At 40.0% G+C, this 14,078-nt stretch overlaps 1 protein-coding gene across 2 annotated transcripts in view; it reads right to left on the bottom strand.

Annotated features, from left to right (window-relative positions):
- Nucleotides 1–8,637: 8,637 nt before the first annotated feature.
- LOC126475481 (folliculin) overlaps nt 8,638–14,078 on the bottom strand; it is a 162,523-nt gene continuing 157,082 nt past the window's right edge. For both annotated transcript variants that reach the window (XM_050103379.1, XM_050103380.1), the window contains exon 10: nt 8,638–9,175. In XM_050103379.1, coding sequence (XP_049959336.1) covers nt 9,046–9,175 — 130 coding nt within the window. In that variant the 3' untranslated portion in view covers nt 8,638–9,045. The remainder of the gene's footprint in view (nt 9,176–14,078) is intronic.

The raw sequence follows: 14,078 nt of genomic DNA, 5'->3' as shown, positions 1-14,078 counted from the left end.
TAATTTTTCTCCCGGCTAAAGATTTGGTCAAGTTGCTAAAGAACTCCAAGTTAACGTCGTGTTAAAGTGTTGTCTGTAAGTTGTGTAAGTGCAAGTGTCACTAAATCACAGTTCATACAACAGATTCTATACAACTATTGATTATGATGGAAATAGTTATCTTCGGCAAAATGATCATTAAAACCACCGAATATCAGCCGCGCACAACACTGACGTATGTTACCTGAAACAATATTCTTCGCAACTCGTGCGTAATTAATTTCGGCTTCATACATCAGCTAGAAAAGTTTCTTATAAGGATCGTGCTATGAGCACTGTTTTTAAAGAACCAATCTGATTCGAATTATTTTCATTAAAATGAGTTCGGGACCACCGGTGCACATTTAATTTTACACATTCGTATTACGTTCGGCATTTATGTCTGCAGAGTTGTGTAATTTCAATTTTCAGCTGAGATAATTGTTAAGATGGCGGCAGACAATTGATAGAGACTTTCTATTGTTAGACCAAATAAGTATTTGAAATGCTTATTAAACTCTATAAACTCTACTTTCGTATTGTGCACTATTTAGACTTCATCAAGCAAACATTTGATTTGTTTCTAAGGAAAACACAGACAAAAACGCGATACAAATCGCTATCATCAATGGCTGCGCTCGTTGCAGCGGAAAGAAATAATTAACACAGATAATGCTTACTGAGAGAGGAATTAAAGTTACAAATAATTATTCACTCATATTTATAATATTAATGAACTCTATTTTCAAGTAATAATTAACAAATAATTACAATTTCTTAACAGACCTCAGTTTGATTTGCGTCCACAACCTACAAAAGCCAACCAACAAAAGGTAAAAACAAAGGAAGACAAACGCAGATCATAAAAGGAATTTACAATTATCATTGTCTTTGTATGATACACATCGTTATGTCCAATTACATCATAGAATATTATATAAATAATTTTTATCATCGTTTTCACTGTTTTTCATACGTCGAATAGATAATGTTTATAACTGTTAGAGGCATAATTTCCTCTCGTCGCACTGTAGCCAAAAATTTATCACGTGGATGTTACAGTGCCAAGAACCCCAGCTGGTCAGCGTATACGTATTTTAATATTCTTACTGATTCTGAACCAGATTTCTTCCTTTCCTTACATATTTCCGATAATAGTCCCTAATGTTACGCCACTTTTGCTGTGCCTTCTGGCCTACAAAGGAGAAAAAAATAAACGGAAATTTAACGTAACTTTAAAATCTTTAACATCATTAAATAGTGACTAAATATTGAACGTAATTTTTATACATTTATAACTTTGGTTTTAGGTATTTGGCTACTGGTTGTCACTTAGTTGATCTGCACTATACATACAGAATAGGCAAGTCAACAACCAGTGACATAGTGAGGAAAGTGTGCTGTGCGATTTGGGGCTGCCTGCGAGACAAGTGTCTGCCTCAGCCAACAGAGGAGGAGTGCAAGAATATTGCCAATGAATTCCAAATCCGTGCAAATTTCCCAAATTGCATAGTGGCAATCGATGGTAAACACATTCGGTTGGTCAAACCTAAGACGAGTGGTTCACTGTTTTATAATTATAAGGACTTCTTTTCCATTGTTCTTTTAGCAGTGGCAGACTCAGATTATAGATTCGTTTTTGTTGACATTGGCTCGTTTGGAAAAGATTCAGATAGCACAATTTTTAAAAAATCTACCCTGTGGAAACGTCTGAACGGCAATACATTTGGTATACCAGAGCCCTCTGGCTTACCAAATGCCACTGGGATAGTTACACCGTATGTGTTTGTTGTTGACGAAGCATTTGGACTCTCAGAACACGTACTACGACCATATGGTGGTAAAATGTTGACACGCGAGAAGAGAATTTTCAACCACCGTTTGCCACGGGCTCGTAGATACGTTGAATGTTTCTTCGGCATATTGTCGAACAAATGGCGCGTGTTCACAGCGAGCCATGAATGTGAAATTGGATTTTGCTGTTGACATAACAAAAGCATGTTGTGTTCTGCATAATTATGTGCGAGAGAGAGATGGGCACCAAATTGAAGACACATTTATTGTGAATGGATTTGAGACTGCCACAAACTTGGATGAAAGAAGATGAAGTGTGTCAGCAATAAGAAACAGAGACGTAATGGCAAATTATTTTGTAAGTGAGGCTGTTAAAGTGCCTTGGCAGGACAGCAAAATCTGAGGTGTTACATAGAGCAGAAAATGAACTTTTTTATGCATTTTCCTTAATATTTACAGTTTTATTAATTTTATTGTTCTAGTTTGTTATTATCGGTAATTACACCTGAGACTTAATAAAACTAACTAATCAGCTATTGTTGACTCTTTCATACACTATCCAGAAACTCGTTTGAGAGCAGTGCTTACTGAACCTGGTTTGTTTAATGTTCTATTTTTAGTGATTTATCACTCTATCCAATATTGTAACTGTCCAAGGCGATCATGTGGCTTAATTCATGCGATGCAAAAGAATCGATACCATTATTACCAATTCTTACATATTATTGTCCAAATATGCTGTTATTTTCTATTGTTATATTTGTGCATTGTTGTTACATTATCAATGTGTAACATGTCAACGATAATAGAAATGCAGGACTTTCTCAGCACTTATCATTGTTTAGCAATCTCTAAACAAAAATACTTAACGAGTTCCATAAAACTAATTCGCTAACTATGTTGCAATTCAAGAGTGAACTTTTAACCAATTGTATTATTCTAATAGTGGACAAAAAACTTACCAACGGATTTTTTCTCTGTGCTTGAAAGATCTACGAAATCATCGAATAATGCACAGCAGATTTCATGCTATGCTGCATCCTTCTTATTTCTGTCCTTGTATTCCTCGGTCCTTACATCCCAAATACAAGGCCTTTTTTCCACTTCCATTATCAGAATCTCCATATCTATTTTCTCAATGTCTAGTGGTTACATCGTGGAAGTCACTTTGTAGTCACACGGAACGGAGCACGCAACTGCCTGCTGCAAATGGCCACTCTACTCCGCTCCCAGCACTGACTGCTGTCAGCTGGCCCTTCTCCGCACACCTGTCGCACCGCCCGTGTGAAATGCCCAATTGATTCTCATGGCCCATAGCGCTGCGTGTGCCGCAGCGGGTTTTCCGCCTCGCTATGGGCGATGCGGCTGGCAAGCGGCAAAATTCCGCAGCCGCACACGTTCCGCCCCGTGTGGACTGCTGCATCTACCCCATGCGCCATAGCGGTGCGGTCATTTACCGCGCGTCTGACGTTCCGCAGCTATTCCGCTCTTGTGGCCCCGGCCTAAGGGAATCCAACAAGAGGATGACTTTCCAGAAGCATATGCTGTGAGACTGCCAAATACCTAGCTAGTCTATGAGCCCTTTGTCCAACTCGATGGACTATGCGAGCTTCTAGTAGCTTGATAATACTGAAAAACTTTGAAGAACAAAGGCAGGTTACAAATGTGCAGGCTACCCTGAGTCAATGGTACAAAATAAAAAAAGACTCATTTCTTTTTATGTCCTAATTCCCATGCAATGAATCCAGTAGAGGCTTTCAATGAAAAAATTCAGTGCCGTCACTGAGTGTTGCTGATCTGGAAAAAAAATATGAGGGCTTGATTTGTATATTGAATGGAAGGTGTGATAGTTTTTGAACACTTTTGGGTATTATGTTAGATGATGATCCTACGCTTCCTCAGAATCTAAATAGACCAAAGAAGTACGAAGGCAATGAAGCACACTTTCAAAACCCAAAAGGAATACTAAACAGCTATTAACAGTGAAGTTTGTGAAACAGTGAAATCTTTCATTACTGAGTGGTTTGCTTTAACTGGACTTGCACAGGCAGGTCATTGCAGTTGGACAAGAGTGCTTGCTTTTAGTAAACAGAGGTGAAACAAATTTGGAAAAATCAACTGAGTTTTTCAAAAATGACCTAGACGTTGAGAAACTGTGCTTACACTTTAATATGTTAGCTGATATCGCAAATAAAAAACAACCGGTATTGAGAAAAATGTGTGATGTAAGAAACTACATTACACAAGAGCCTGCAGTTGGAGAAATGTTATGTGATGTAGTGAAGTGCATTAAGCTTCTCCAAGTAGCTCCAATCACGACAGCAACAGCAGAATGGTCATTTAGTGCCCTTAGACGTCTGAAGTCATATCTCCAATCAACAATAGGACAGAAGCAATTGAATGACTTGGCTGTTCTTCATGCGCACAGAGATATTTTGGGTGAATTGGATATCTGACAAGTCATCGATGACTTCATATTCAGTAATCCAGTCAGACAGTCGACATTTGCACCTTTCTAAAGACACTCAGTCCTAATAAAGGCATTTAGAGCAATATTAAAAACCTTTACAAAATAGAGAATTAAATACGTACATAATGTTTAATTTTCAGTTTTGAAATATTAGTACTGTATTAGTTATTTACAGACTTTTTGACTGAAAGTATTAGGCATATTACATTAACTTTATTAAAGTATTGACTTTGAGATATTATTTTTATATAATGAACCCTGAGCCTTATTCAGAGTAAGCTTAAATTAGCTATTTCACTTATTAATCAAAGCATTATTACTGTGTGACAATAATATTTTATGTTTTATTCTTTTAAAGATAGTTTAGGATTTATTTAAATATAATTTCAGTCTTTTCAGAGCTATATACTCACTGCTCTGTTAGTCTATAAGCACGATTATTACTGTGAATTAAATTAGCTTTTTACGAAAATACCATGCATGTTTGTTTTGTTTCTTTTTTCAAAGCCAAAGCCAAAAAATGTGTCAGGCTTGTCAAGTTTCCTGGAGTGTCGAGAGTTCAGTCTAAAATGCTTAAAGAAACTTTAAAACTCACTATTTTTCATCTAAAATTTAGAAAATTTCCTGGGGCGAGACCCCCCCCTCCCCAATATTTTTTAATATGTCGGCACCCTTATTGGGAAGGGGGGGGGGAGGTGGAGGTTAAAGTGGCCACTCAAAGGGAAATTGAATTTTCACCAAACCTAGGTTACTGATGGAAGCTTACCACTTAACACATTTCAAATCTACATGTAAGATATCACACCTAATTTTTTTTAGTGAAAAAAAAAAAAGTGATGTAAAGGGACTAAAAGCATTTTTCTGAAGGCTAAAATAGTGACGATGGCCACTGCCATTGCAGCAGTATCCCATGTCTCTTTCTGATTTCTGGATATATCTTTTTCCCCAAATATTAAAGCCAAGTGGTTGCAGCTGACGAACAGAATTTTCAGTGTGTGTGTGTGTGTGTGTGTGTGTGTGTGTGTGTGTGTGTGTGTGTGTGTCATGGGTCAGTTTTACATTGTACTATGCATGTCTTGATCACTTTTCCCAATTGGATGCTATGATGTCATCCACAGATGAAGTTTATAAAAAATGGGGATCTATTTATTTGGAGGACAAAACACGTTGTTCAGACATGGATATTGTAACAAGTAATACAAGTAAGCTAACAATTTTAAACATGGCTGACAGCAGCAACTGTGCATAAAGTCTCAAGGCTTATTACAATACTTTCTGTAACTGATTGATTGTGTATATCATGATTTGCCTTACATCAGATAACTCAAGATCAAAGTTTTTATTAAAAAATAACACAACAAGCTTTCACTTAGTCTCACTGACAATATTGGTGATGTATTATCAGAACCTTCTTGACTACTACTCAGCAGGCAGAAATACTGTTCTAGCAAAAACTATGCAATAATTACTTTTCTGTCCTGGGCACTTAGAGGGGCGTTTGAAAAGTCCGTGCAAAGTCCGAGAGATGGCATCATCGGCGCATATTGAGGTCATGTTTAGTTAGTAGTAATAATAATAATAATAATAATAATAATAATAATAATAATAATGGTTTATTTGTCCATAATATCCTTGGAAAGAATGCACACCAAGTTTCAGCCATATTGGTCTATTTCTTTGTGTTTTGAAATCGTGTGAATCAAGGAAGCCGAGTGGTTGTCAAAAAATGGACGAAAAAGAATTTCGTGTGGTGATTAAAAATTACTTTATGAAAGGCAAACCACCTCAGGAGACTAAAGAGAAGCTTGATAAACATTACGGTAACTCTACACCTTCGATTAGAACAGTTTATAAGTGGTTTCAAAATTTTTGGAGTGGCCATATGGGCACAAGTGATGCTGAACGTCTTACATCCTGTGGAGGTTATGACTCCAGAAATCATTGATAAAATCCACGATATGGTGATGGATGACAGAAGAGTTAAAGTGCGTGAGATTGCGAGTGCTGTGGGCATCTCGAATGAACGGGTACATAATATTTTGCATAAACATTTGGACATGAAAAAGCTATCCGCAAGATGGGTTCCGCGATTGGTCACGCTTAACCAAAAACGGAATTGTGTGAAGTGTTGCAAGAATGGTTTGCAGCTGTTCAGGAAGAGTCCACAGGACTTTAAGTGTCATTTCGTTACTGTTTAAGAAACATGGATACATTACAGTAGTCCTGAGACCAAACAACAATTTTTGCAAGGGATAATCCTCATCGCCTATCTGAAAAAGGGTAAAAGTATTACAGGTGCATATTATTCACCGTTATTGGGCCGTCTGAAAACCGAGCTGCAAGAAAAACGCCGGCGACTGGACCGCAAAAAAGTCATTTTCCATCACAACAATGCACCAGCACACACCTCAGCAGTTGTGGTCACAAAATTAATGGAAATAGGATTCCAACTCATTTCACATCCCCTCTGTTCTCCAGACGTGGCTCCCTCGGACTACTATTTGTTCCCCAATTTGAAGAAATGGCTGGTGGGACAAAGATTTTACTTCAAATGAGGAGGTGATTGCAGCAACTAATAGCTATTTTGCAGACTGGGACAATTCCTATTATTCGGAATGGATCAACAAATTAGAACAGCATTGGACAAAGTGTATAAGTCTAAAAGGAGACTATGTCGAAAAATAAAAAAGGCGTACTCCAAACACGTAAGTACTTTTTATGTTTGCAAGGACTTTTCAAATGCCCCTCCTACTTTCTCCTATCGGTCTTACTATCAGCTTGAAACCAACATAAATTGTTAATGAGTAACAGTAATTGCAATATGAGACACAATCACAAATGTTTACTGCATGCCTTGTTTTTCAACTCATTGCATTGTATTACAACAGCCTTGATTTCATTTCATATTATGTGCTACAACCATGTACCACGCTTGAAATTTGTACCAGAACAACTGAATGCGGTTGTGCACTTGAGTTGTCAGCATTGGAAAAAAAAAAATCATCATCTCCCTGTAATGTGGTTGTGGCCATACTGGCTACCCCTTACACCTTAAAGTGTTACCATCTCTGTTAGCATTTTTGTTTGTTACTGAACAAGAAAAATAATCTCTTAAGACATTCTTATTGCTAGTTGAAGTTTTTGGATTCTGGTGTTAGTCGCTAGAAGCGTATTATTACACACGGTCCAGTCACATTAATATGACATGAACCACCACATGTTTGACATCAAGTGTGCTCAAAAGTGGCAAAGGGTGGAAGCATTTCCAAGATGGCTAGGTTTGTAAACTGCTCGAGTGCCACCGTCGTCGTATACTGTGCTTGGCAAAATGGTGCTATCTAAAACTGGCGCCAAGACAGCTGTGGTGTATCACAGGCCATACACAACAGGGGTGAATGATGGCTGTGGAGGTGAGTGCAACAGAATACATGTCTAACTGTTGAGCAACTCACCATCTAGATGAACCAGCGAACCATTCAGTGAATGTTGCTACTTATGAGCCTCCAGAGCTGGAATTTGCTCACCAATACTACAACTGCGTGTTCAACGAGTGCCTAGATGTTGCCTTTTCACTTCAATCACATTTTATGCCCTATCAGACAGATGGCTGTTGGCGTGTATGACGTGAAATGCCTAAAAGCAAACACACTGCAATTGTCAAAAGGGTACAGGCTGGAGGAAGGAGAATTAAGGTCGGATGGGGGGGGGGGGGGGGGGGGGTGATGGTTTTGTTTCTGTCCCTGGTTGGTGATCTCGTTCTGGAAGGTGCAATAGAATCAACACAAGTATGCACATATCCTTGGGGGACCATGTCCACACCTAAACACGGTTCGTTTTTCCTCTGAACCATGGCATCTGCCAGCAGGACTATGTAACGTGTCACACAACTCAAAGAGCATTGGTATGAGTTTATTGTACACACCTAGCCACCAAATTTAAACAGAATTAAAATTCAGTGTGACCATCTCCTTCGGGCTGTACACGCCATGAATCCTCAACTGAGAAACATGGTGCAGCTGGCCATGGCATGGAGTCAGCATGGCTCTACATTCCTGCCAGTACCTTCCTGCCTGTCTCAGTGTTCTGTGCTGCTAAGGATAGTTAATTAGGCTTTTGACAGTTGGTCACATTGTCACAGGACAGTGTAAAATGCAGCTGAGAACTGTAGGCCACAAATACACAATTTGGTTCACATGCAGGCTGCAGTTTGACAACCTCTGATTTACAGTGTCCCATATTCATTCCTTACTTCACACAGTACAGAGGTATTTCATCAATGTTTTACTCATTAATCCAGGACCTTTCAGAACTTTTTAACATATTAGCATTAATCAGGATAAAGTGGAAAACCTCAGTTAGCCAACATAAGAACTTCAGATATAATTTTACTTTATATTGATTATGTCATTAAATTATATACATTTCCCTTCAATAAATGGTCATTTACATACTTTTACATTGTATGTGTGTCTAGTGTCATACCATTTTCCACGTATACATTATTGCAATCTGCCATGTTTCTTAGCTTCATAAGGTATTAACAGAAAACTACTTCGTCTTCTTAAGTCATTTGTGATGGCAATTATACATTTTACACGTAATGTAATGTAATATTAGCAAAAATTGATGATATTAATGGTGATGATGATAACAAACATTTGTACAAAGTAAACATAATCTTCTGAATTATTTACATTATGTGCAATATCACAATGATCTAACTACACTTCTTTATACTTTGTTCAGTATAGTTTCAAAAGCAACTAAACAGCTGTAGCCCAGAAGTTTAACAAACTTCTGTCATGGTCTTGCGCTCCCAGTGCTTGCATCAGATTGGTGACATCCTGTGTGTGGGCTGCTAGGTGGTGCACCTGGCTAGTTATCTTCGCTATGCTGTGTAAGAAAAGAAAGTCTTGCAGGATTAGTTGCAAAGAGAAATGTGCAGTGAAATTATTTCTCACTAGAACAGGCACTTAATTGAGACAACAGAGCTGTCTCTCTCAATAAAAATCAGTGATCATACCAGTTACCTAAGAGTAAAACTATGGTGTTTTAAAATGCACATGAGAGTTTTAAGGCTTTTTACACTTATTACATTCAACTTACAATTATGACTAATCCATCAAATCAAAGAGCAACTCAGTTTTTCTTACATGTTAGCACCATTCGTCACACAACACAAACCGAGTCAATAGGTGAGTTTTTCCTAAAGCTTGATCAGTGTGTCTGGAGCAATTATTGAATCAACTGCTTCAATCCTGTTTCTTATGTTTGTTAGATCAGCTGGTAGTGCACATACACGGGATCCCTTATGAACTATAAAAATGGCATAGCGTCAGATTCGGTGAGCATATATATGTGAAACGAGCTCTGTCATGTGGCCCCTTGCAACCAGTAACAACATTGTTTATCCAATCATGTACTGTGTTATGCCACTGAGTTGGTGCAACATCTTATGGTCAATTAAATTCCTGAGTTCAGCTTCTTCCAATTAAGGAAAGAGACACATTTCTAGTACATCCAGATGAGAACACCAGCTACAGTTGTTTCACTTAAAAAGGAAGGCCCATAAACTTTTGTCAGGATATGGCACAAAAAACATTCAATTTAGGGGAATCTTCTTGCAACTATACCATCTAGTGGGGATTTGCTGACATCCAGATGTGTGCATTATGTGTGTTAACATTTCCACTTGGGTAAAATGTCAATTCATCAACGAAGATGACATTATCCAGAAAATCATCTTCACCATGCAACAGTATCTCATTTGCAAAGTTGGCATGTAAATCATAGTCTGTAGGCTTTAGAGCTTGTAACACCTGCAAACGGTAAGGACATAGATGTGTCTCCTTAAAAGTCTTCAGACAGATGTCACTGGAATTGCTAATATACGACTAGCCTTCCAGCACATGTGACAGACTTTCATACATTCAGCATGTTCCTCAGTCACTCTTGGTCATCCTGTACTCTTCCCTTTGCAAACACAGCCAGTGTCTTCAAACTGATGATACCATCTTCGGATAGTGTTATTACTTGGAGGTTTACAGTGGAATGCAAATGGCATTGTAACAACAGGTTCAGTCCCTGCAAATTGTAAAATACAAAAAGCTCTCTGTTTAATAGTCACCATATTTGCTTTTGCACATTCTAATGGAAGACAAAGGAAAGAGTGCATGTGCACAGGCATAAAAACTAAGGTGTTTGAGTTGTTCTTCCATTTGATGTATTATTTATAAGCTGAAAACAATAAATTCAACGAAGCCTGAAAACGCCTAATTCATTTTGAAACACATTGTAGAACATTCTTTCAAGTGTATTTCATATGGTTTTCTGTAATGGGATTTACTGCAGCTTGTCTCTACTGTGGTACGGGAGAACTTATATTTGATTCCTGACAGCTTACTACTATTATAACCAATCCACCAAGTGTGTTATATACCAAATTAATTATCAAATGTGCAAATTATTTATTATATATCCCCCATAAAAATATTCCAGTTAAATTTTTGAGAATTAGAACACACGCCAAGACTTTCTGGATCAAACATTCAAACGAAATACTCAACTTGCAGGTTATGCATGACATACATGCATCTGACAATACATAATCCTTAACATCTGTAAAGTACTGATGTAATGAATGTCTAGCAGAAATATACTGTTTAATCTGAATCACAAGATAATGGTTTACTATTGTCCTCATGAGAGTTAGTTCATATTGTTGTGACTCGCCGATCATTCAAAGGGCCGGCGTGCAATTACGCGCGTCCTCTATGTGCGGCGCTGTCTGCCAGCCATGCAGCAGCTGTGTCACCTAAGCGGCCAGCCGAGCAGCGGCCGCTAGACTGGGACTCAGTGCTCATTCGAATGCTAACGTGTACACATGTCTTGTTTGTCAACTTACTCTGTGACTTATATGTGTTGTGTCGTTCTGAAATATATGTGTTAAACTTGACGTTATAACAATTGGCGACGAGGTAGTGGATTTTTCCTTTTCACCGTTGACCCACAGCGTTCCATGGCTACTGTCGAGCAACTATTGCAAAATCTCCTTGAACAGCAAACACTTCTCTAACAGCGGCGATTCGTGATTTCGTCACGGCGTCAAATGCGGGGCATTTCTCATCGTTGGCTATACTTCCTTTTCCTCCTTACGACGAGACGGCGGAAGACTGGTCTGATTATGAAAAACGTCTTCGACAGCACTTCTTGGCATTTCATGTCACGGACGAACAACCATGTAAGTCTCTGTTCCTTTCCTGGATTTCACCTCAAATTTATCGGTTGTTGTCACAATTGGCTCCTTTGAAGGATCCTGCGTCTTTGTCCTTTGCTGAAATGTGCTCACTTCTGTCTGTCTATTTTCAAAAGCAAACGCATGTGGTAGCCTCTCGTGTTGCCTTTTATCGTTGTCAAAAACAGCCACATCAATCCTATCGCGCTTGGGCTGCTGAACTTCACGGCCTCAGTCAAAAGTGTCAATTTGTTACTGACGTTCACAAAGACTCCTATGCCGATTCCATGGTATGGGATGCTATTATCAGGTCGGCACCCGACAAAGAAGTTCGGCAACGTGCCCTTCAGTTGGCGAATCCGACTCTAGATGAAGTTCTCTCCATTGCGCAGTATTTTGAAATTTCTCGCGCCGCTGGGGCACAAATAGAGGTGTGGGGTGATGTCGGGGAAATACAACCTCTGTGCGCTGTTGACGACGCGTGCGGCGCGTCCCCGCCGGCCGACGTGGCCGCCGTGTGATCCCACGCGCAGCCTTGGCCTAGACGTAAACAACCCGCTAAGAAACTGCAGCAAAACCCCCGGCAACTTCCTTCATGTCCGCGGTGTTTTACGAAACATTCACGCGAGGATTGTCCCCAACGTTGGGCTGTGTGTCACAATTGCAAAAAGAAAGGTCATGTGTCTTCCATTTGCAAATCCGACCGCATACATGATGTTCATGAACGTGACGCTGATTCTGTGTTGTCTGCCAACTGCACTTCTTCCCTTTCAGGGAAGTTATTCCTCACTTTCCAAATCCCTGGTCGAGATGTTCGCATGCAAGTGGATACCAGTTCTGCTGTCAGTATAATTAATTCTCAGACGTATCTTCAGTTGGGTTCTCCACTCCTGTCACCTGTCACTCGGCAATTACGGACGTACAATAAACAGAAGATTTCTCTCTTGGGACAGTTTAATGCTGAGGTATCTTACAAATCCGTCGTTCGCACTGTTCCCATATTTGGGGTCGACCAGAGCAACGCAGAAAATCTTTTTGGTTTCGAAGCCTTTCACGTTTTTGGGTTCTCCATAGATGACTCTGTCAATATTGTCTCTGATGCTATTTCTTATGCTCAACTGGATTCCTTGTCGACGACATTTTCGTCCCTTTTTTCTCCTGGGTTAGGCCGTGCAAATGACTTTGAAGCTCATATCATGCTCAAACCCACTGCTCGACCTAAGTTTTTTCAGGCTCGGCCCATTCCTGTGGCCCTTCGTGATCGGGTAAAACGGGAGTTGGATCGTCTCACTACTTCAGGGGTCTTGCTTCCTGTCACTTCCAGTGAGTGGTCCTCTCCTGTCGTTGTCGTTGCTAAGCCAAATGGTGATATTTGTCTCTGTGGCGATTTCAAAGCCACTGTAAATGCTCAATGCCTCATCGACACTTTCCCTATGCCCCATCTTGAAGAACTGTTCACTAAACTTGCTGGAGGCCAGTATTTTTCTAAAATTGACCTATCAGAAGCTTATCATCAACTTCCTCTCGACGCTGCTTCCCGGCAGTTTCTGGTCCTTAACACGCCTTTCGGCCTCTATCAATACCAACGCTTGCCATTCGGGGTTGCTAGCGCCCCTGCTCTCTTTCAGCGATTCTTGGAACAATTATTGCTCCCTGTCCCTGGGTGTATCAATGACATGGACAACATTGTTGTCACTGGCTCCACCACAGAAGAACATCTTCAAAATCTCCGCACACTATTTCATGTCTTACAGACTGCCGGTCTTAAGTGCAATCTTCAGAAATCACAATTTTTTCAGGCATCTATCACGTACTTGGGGTTTCAACTCTCTCGGGATGGTATTCGTCCACTTCAGCAAACTATCGCTGCGATCGATGCCCTTCCTCGCCCTACATCTGTTAAGGAACTGCAGGCCTTCTTGGGGAAAATAGCATACTATCACAAGTTTTTACCGTCTGCGGCTTTGGTGGCTCAGCTGTTGCATCGCCTGTTGCATAAAAACGTGTTTTTTCACTGGTCCGCGTCATGCGAAGCGGCTTTCCAGAAATTGAAGACTATGCTGAAACAGGCCCCGTGCCTGGCTACTTATCGACCTGGCCAACATCTTGTTCTTGCCACAGACACCTCCCAATATGGGGTCGGTGCAATCCTTGCGCACCGTTTCTCTGACGGTTCGGAACAACCCATTGCTTATGCCTTCAAAACGCTCACGGATGCCCAACAAAAGTATTCTCAAATTGAGAAAGAAGCTTTGGCCATTATTTATGCTCTTCGTAAGTTTGGTGTTTTTCTCTATGGCTCAAAATTTCATCTTGTTACGGATCACAAACCACTTGTTTCCTTGTTTCATCCATCAATGTCACTTCCCGACAAGGCTGCACACCGCCTCCAGCGTTGGGCTCTTTACTTGTCTCGTTTCAATTATGAGATTCATTTCCGGCCAACGGCAACATGCGAATGCTGATGCTCTGTCTCGCCTTCCCATGGGTCCTGATCAGGCATTCGATAGGGACGAACTTTTGTGTTTCCACCTGGATGTTGCCGAGCAGCGGGTTGTGGAC

Source organism: Schistocerca serialis, chromosome 4 (genome assembly GCF_023864345.2).
Source record: "Schistocerca serialis cubense isolate TAMUIC-IGC-003099 chromosome 4, iqSchSeri2.2, whole genome shotgun sequence".
Classification (NCBI taxonomy): domain Eukaryota; kingdom Metazoa; phylum Arthropoda; class Insecta; order Orthoptera; family Acrididae; genus Schistocerca; species Schistocerca serialis.
Note: the sequence above shows the minus strand (reverse complement) of the source record. Positions and strands in the feature narration are given on the sequence as shown.